General features: G+C 39.5%; 1 protein-coding gene across 1 annotated transcript in view; it reads right to left on the bottom strand.

Moving 5' to 3' along the window:
* The window catches only part of LOC118744734, a 44,968-nt gene extending 38,632 nt beyond the window's left edge, over nucleotides 1–6,336 (bottom strand). Inside the window, exons 1-2 of the mRNA XM_036478028.1 lie at nucleotides 6,263–6,336; nucleotides 1–1,497 (exon numbers count right to left, since the gene is read on the bottom strand). The exon at nucleotides 1–1,497 is cut by the window's left edge and continues 6,674 nt beyond it. Coding sequence (XP_036333921.1) covers nucleotides 1–1,497; nucleotides 6,263–6,336 — 1,571 coding nt within the window. The remainder of the gene's footprint in view (nucleotides 1,498–6,262) is intronic.
* Between the last annotated feature and the right edge of the window lie 435 nt (nucleotides 6,337–6,771).

The raw sequence follows: 6,771 nt of genomic DNA, 5'->3' as shown, positions 1-6,771 counted from the left end.
GTTTCGTTGGAGTAGGCGTGTCGCTTATCCATAAATACTGCTGCTGACGCGATTTCCGCTTCTGTTTCTCGTTCTACTTCACCTTCTCGTCGTTCACATGCGCATTTATGTACAACAGCGTCCCCGCCCCCTCCGCGTTCGCGTCGTGCACGTTTGCCGCGTCGCTCACTGCTTTGGGATCTCGAGTTTGGCTCAACGATTATTGGGAACGACGCCGTCTTGGCTGCAGACTCCACAGACTTAACGGCGTCGGCTGCCACTTGCACATCTTCTGTTTGTGCTGCTGCCTTCTCTTTTTCGCCACCGTCTGCGTCGTTGCCTGCCCGTGCCAACGCCTCATTTTTCACCTCATCGTCGTCATCATCATCACCGTCATTAACAGCAACGGCAAGACAATCATCTACACGCGTCTCCTCCACCAGCGCGTCTTGCGCCACCTTTGTTACTGCTGCTGTTGCCGCCAAGGATAATTCCTGCTCATTCGCTTGGCTTGCCAGCTTCTTCATTCGCGCCGATCTTGTGCGCATCACGGTTGTTGTTGTTGTTGCTGTTTTTTTTGGCTTGCTTGGCGTTGCTGGCTTGAAAATGATGTGCGTTGCCAAAAGCGACTCTTGATCGATGCTGCCACCGCTGCGCCGCCTATTTACATCTCGTCCCAAAGTCGTTTCAACATGCGGCTTGCACAACAAATCGTTGCTTGGCACTCTCGATTTGGGTTTTGTTGGTTCATCGGCCAGTAATGGGTTTCGCGCTTGTGATTGCGTTTGTGTCCTCGTACGGCAGGGCGTAGTTGTAACTGTGGCGGCTATTGCCTCCGTCGTCGTCGGCGTTGTAACAGACATCTTGGACGTCCTGCTGCGCCGACTATTGGTAACTTCAGCGGCATTGCCAGCATTGGCGGCGACAGCGGCGGATTCCAACCTCTTGCGCGCCGCCGATTTGCTGTAGTTATCGTTAATTAAATCGTTGCCAATGTCCAACACCGGTGGCAGATTCACGCTCAACGTGGTATTCGTCTTCGTTGTCGTCGTTGTCGTCGTCGTCGCCGCCGCCGCCGCCGCCTCAGCTGCGGTCTCCTCGACCCTGCTACTGCTGCTGTTGCTGTTGCTATTGGTCTCATCTGTTTGAGTCTCTTCATTCTTTTGCCATCTTGGGCAATTATTTGGCTTCGATTTCGACGACTTTGGCTTTTGCTGCGCTTCCTGCTGTTGCTGCTCCTCCGTTTGCTCAGCCGTTGCGCGCGCCAACAGTTCTTCATATTCCCAACCGCGCGTCTTGTCCAGCAGGGAGCGCAATCTGATTTGCACCTTGAGGCATTTACGGCGAAACTTGTGGATAATGTAGAATTGCGCGGTACATTTCGGACAGATACGTTGTGGCAGTCCATCATTCGATTTTATCTGAAAGTAGAAAAAAGAGCAAAAAAGAAGAAAAATAAATGAAGGAACATTGCCGGTAAGTAAAGGAGCAAAATCAAAAAAAAAAAAAAAATGGTTGCTTATTAATGTTCAGTTTGTTCAAAAGCGATTGCATTTGGATAATAGGTAAGAGGGTCGGTTGGTAGGCAGTGATTTGCGGTTGGTTGTTGATTCTTCGGCGCTGCTTGTTTGTTGTTTGTGTTTTGAGTAAATTGCTCGCTCGTTCGAAGGTGTTGAAAATTGCTAAATATTCGTATAATAAAAGAATACAAGGCAACACCCAGTTTCAGTTTAGTGGTTGTGCTGCACACCACTTCGAGGTGATGCTGGATGGCAAAAGGCGCAAAAGGCGAGAACTACAGAACCGAGTGTAAACAAATGACGTCAAAGGCTGACCACAACCAACACCGGACTCTGCTTGCCGAAGGTGTCTGGTTTTTATTTGTTTTTTTTTTTGTTTTTTTTTTTTACTTTTAACCCGCCCATGCCGCGCTGCTGGTTCTCGCCTTGCCAGCCTTTGTGTCCACGTCGCCTTTCGACTTTGTCCGCGTCTGGTCTGATTTGCTTTCAGATTTTTATTTTCAATTTCTTTTCTGCTTCATTTTCATGACTACAAATTAGTAGCTATACGGTTTAATGCAGGTTTATGTTAATAGCCTGTTCCATTTTTACAACTCTCAACAGCTTCAGTGCTACACAAATCCCTGCATATATGTATTAGCTAAATACTCTAACTTCAGTGTACATAAACATACAAACATTATTTACATATACAACAAATCCTCAGCGAATGTGACAACGAAATTGAAAATTAACTGGTAGCGTGACAAATCAAACAGAAGCAGCAGAAGCTGTGTACGGTCTAAAATGTATGCATTTGCTGCGACAAAAGACAACGACCACTGACTACATACTATGTAGCTACATACATATGTACATGGCGGAGCAGATATGTACACAAATTCGCTAATATCTCAGCAGCCACCGAGAGGACCAGACTATTGTTGGTAATCGGTGGTTGTCTATGCCAGCTTTGCTTTGTAAAGCGCTTTTGACAGCTTTTGTTTTATTATTATTTTTTTTTGTTGATTTTTCTTTTTGCTGAAGCGTGATCCGAACGTTCACTGCAATTGAAATCAAGCATGAAATTTAGTTTAGTAAGATTTTAATCGATTTTCGCGCTTAAAAATATTAATTAATAAAAAAATAATAATCGCCTAACATTTAAGCTGTTTCGCTTTGGCAACATAAATAAATAAACAAAAAAAAACAAATTTATAACATATGCAGATGTTTTAATCCGAAACGCTCCAACAATGCATTTTATTATTTAAAAAAATTTCCCTGATATTTGCATTTGACAGAAAATTACGAATAAGTTTTACACATTTTTTTTGGTACTCATAAGAGATGAACCTAATAATTATAGACTTGAAAGCTCCGAAAGGTCTCAAAAAAATCGCGAAAGATACCAAACTGTACCGAAAAGCGGAATAAGGGTTCAAAAAGCTCATGAAAAATTGCGGAAACTCAAAAAAGAAAAAAATGCCGAAAAAATTAAACATGAAAGGTCTCGTAAGAAAAAAAACACAAGAAGAAATCCCAAAACGCCTCGAAAACATAAATGCAAACGGTTCTAAAAAGTCAAGAGGACTCAAAAAATTTTTTTTTAAATTTCACTAAAAATTTCGTAAAGGTCAGAAAAAATTCGCCTTAGAGCAAAAAAAATTAAAAAATGCAAAGAAAAAATCTCGAAAATCTATACAAAAATCACGAAAAATGCAGAGGCAATTAAACACGAAGAATTCCGAAAACTGTCTATAGAAACTCGTGAGAAGTTTAAAAAACCTAAAAAGGCACAGAACGCATACTTCCGAAAAAAACTTTAAAAAAATCCCAAAAAGGTACCGAAAAAGAGAAAAATGCCGAAAAGTCACGAAAAAAGCCATTAATATTTCGAAAAAAATCAAAAAAAAAAGATATAAAAAAAAAATAACGAAACATAAAATGCGAAGAAATTCGAAAATTCCACGAAAAAATACAGAGATCCGAAACGTCCCGAAAAATCCCGAGCGGACTTGGGAAAATTTCGAAAAATCCCAAAATAATTCCCAAAAGAGGCAAAAAGAGTTACAAAATGTTCCGCACAACCCCGAAAATTTATAAAAAATCCGCAAAAATTTAAAAAATCCAAAAGGTGCTGTAACATCTCGAGGTCTGAAAAAATTTCAAAAGTAAACGGAAAATAAAACACAAAGTATCAAAAGAAATCCCTAAAAGTTCGAACAAAGAGCCCAAAAAGCTCGAAACATTCCGAAAATACAACACAAACCCCGAAAAGTTCCGAAATTCGCCAAATTACTTCTCCTTTTTTTGTTGCCCGAAAAGAGGGGTGCAAGTATTTTTTCGCTGAACTGCTTTCTGTTGTCTCAAATGAAAATGTGCTGAGATAGGGCGTTCTTCAACCAAATAACTAAATAAAATTGAATGATATGTCACGATGAATTATGTGCAGAAAGAACAATGCTATCGAACCGCTTTCTAAGCGATTAAACAAATTAACTTTAAATACTTAATGACATAATCCGATCAACTGAATAGGTAAATAAATTTTTGTAACTATAATAGCTGGCTAATTGATTTCAAAGGAAATGCGCCATAAAAACCGGCGCACTGAGCTGAGCGTAAGGGACGCGCATATCCAGCAAGGATTATAACCGCAGGTGGTAATATTTAAACGAGATGAGATCATCAGCGCCACACAGCTGGTTGGGTTGGTTGTCCGTTTGAATTGGTAGTGGCGATCTTGTTGCTATTTGTAGCGCATTATGATAAAAAGCATATCCTTTCAATTGTTGCACATATGTATATACATATGTACATGTGTATGAATATGATGGATTTAAGTACCCCTAGTTGAGTACACTTAATTGCCCTCGACAATTTGCACAAAGAGGGTGCCCGCATATTAAGGATGCTTGAGCTCCATAAATATTATTATAAGAGTTAGTTATTAAAGGACATTAAGTAGGATATCCGCTGCCGCTTTATAGGTAGACAGCTTACGTAGTCATGAGAAAGTGAATAATAAAAGTCATGTTTTTCTTGACCACCAGCAGCAGCCAGTGCGGATTAGTCATGCATAAAATATTAGTACTTATAATTTCTTATCCCTCAGTTAACCCTCGATGAGAGCTGAATTGTGCTGAGCGCGCACACAATAATTATTTTTAATGTAGCTGGTAAGAGAGATATTTAAAACTCATAATTTTTAATAATGGCAAGTGAAGAAAAGGTGGAAGAATTTTTTTTTTTTTGCATCAAGTAAATAATAGGCGATCGTTCATAGAAGAGCAAATATCTTCGCATATTTGTATGTATAAATGAATGAATGAGCAGGCAGGGTTAATAATCGTGTTGTTGATTGTTCTATGAGTTGTTAATTGGGCTGATCTTTTAACACCAACGATTAGCAAACGAGGCACGCACACAATGGCGTAGCGCAACAGTGGTGGAAGGAGTCAACATATAAGCAGGCAGGCAGGTAGGCAGATGAACAGAAACGCAAGCATGACTTGGGAAGGGAAGTGAATTGGAGTAGAAAAAATATATATGTACACATATAAAAAATATATCAAAAAAAAAAACAAGAGGGTTAGGCCAAGCAAACTGGAGTGTGCAAAGAGCAGAAGGCAGATGAAGGGAAGGTGGCCACCTGTTTATTATTCAAAACATTTATTGTATGTCAATTAGACGCTGTTTGTTCAGGGTATTTTTAACAAGTAATTGACAACATTGTTGGAACATGAGTGCCAACACAGCACCACACCCCTGCTTACGTATGTACGTACGCACTTACGACAGATACATCCATATGTATAGCTTTGAAGAATACTTAAGTACAATAGTACTTGAGTACATCCTCTTCTTTTATATTAAATAAAATTAGTTTACTTACATAAATATGGGCCACTGCCACTGTACGAGAATAATGCAAAACAAAATGGAAACCACACACGAAGATTAAGGTTGCTTTGTTTTATTTGGCAAAAAAAAAATATGAAAAAAAGGAAAACGAAAAAAAAAAACAGAACCCAGTTGTCGCAGAATTAGCAGCAGCTTAGCATGAGAAATGAAAGGGCGACAATGGTGTATCGTAGCCCTAAAGCGCTGACTGAGTGATACGAGGTAGCGACGAGGGTCAGCATTTGAGGCGCTTGCCATTGTAGATTAGAAGGCGATGAGGATGAGGCGATGGTATACAGTTGGTTGAATAAACAATAAAACAAAAAAAAATATATATATATAATAAAAATGAGTGCACAAAACGACGACAAAAATAGCACAAAAATAGTTTCGAGAGGGTCCAGATGCCTTGGTAAAAGTAAGAGTATGCCCATTAGGGTGGTCCTTAAATGTGGGAAGCAAATTTTTACATCAGATTTTCTAAGCCGAAGCTACTGAAGTCGAAGACATCACATATAAATTTTGGTCCCGATTGGAGGCGGTTAGAGCGTGTCGCACAGGGGTCAAAGTTCAGATTACCCTATGACAACGTCTTAACCGACTCCAATCGTGACCAAAATTAATATGTGATATCTGTGACAGTGGTATTACCGATCGAGGGGTGAGACTGAAAAAGTCGTTAATTTGATTTTTTTTTTAAGGACCACCCTAATATGTACTAGCATGAATGTACTATGTATGCAGGAATGTATGCACTAGTATGCGGTAAAAAGTAATGTCAAAGCCACTCAAGCGTAGCTAATTTGGATTAAAGCTTGTCGCATAGATCTGTATATATGTATGTATGTATGTATAAGGGTTCATCTAATTGTTATTACTCAAGCGAGCTAACACAATGATGATGACCGACGAACGTCGATGGCGACGACGATGAGCCACAGTAGGCTGCCATAGGCAGGCGCTTGTGGAGAAGCAAAAACTCGACAAAAAAATGAGGAAAAAAGTAAAAACGGAATTAAAGTAAGAAAACGAAATGAAATAAAAATAGAAATAGTTCAACCACAAAAAGCCACCTGCTCGCCATCAAATACAAAAAAAAAAATAAAATACTATACGAAATTTTCACAAGAACTTAGTATTTGAAAACTAGCAAATTGCTATACATATGGAAAAATATGTGTGTCTGCTTGTGTATGTTTTGGCGGATGTTGCAAGCCAGACAATTTCATTTATTTATATTATTCCGGTTAACAACTGTCTTCTATTTTAGAGCTGCGGGCGTTTTGCGACACACAACACATACTAATGGCATTGGGTTTAGTAGTTAAAGTTGTTGCGCCTTAAAATGTGCAGCATTTTGTTGCAAAGCAATATTCAAAACGTAGGA

Source organism: Rhagoletis pomonella, unplaced genomic scaffold, assembly GCF_013731165.1.
Source record: "Rhagoletis pomonella isolate Grant_MI unplaced genomic scaffold, Rhpom_1.0 Rhpom_scaffold_00001, whole genome shotgun sequence".
Classification (NCBI taxonomy): Eukaryota; Metazoa; Arthropoda; class Insecta; order Diptera; family Tephritidae; genus Rhagoletis; species Rhagoletis pomonella.
Note: the sequence above shows the minus strand (reverse complement) of the source record. Positions and strands in the feature narration are given on the sequence as shown.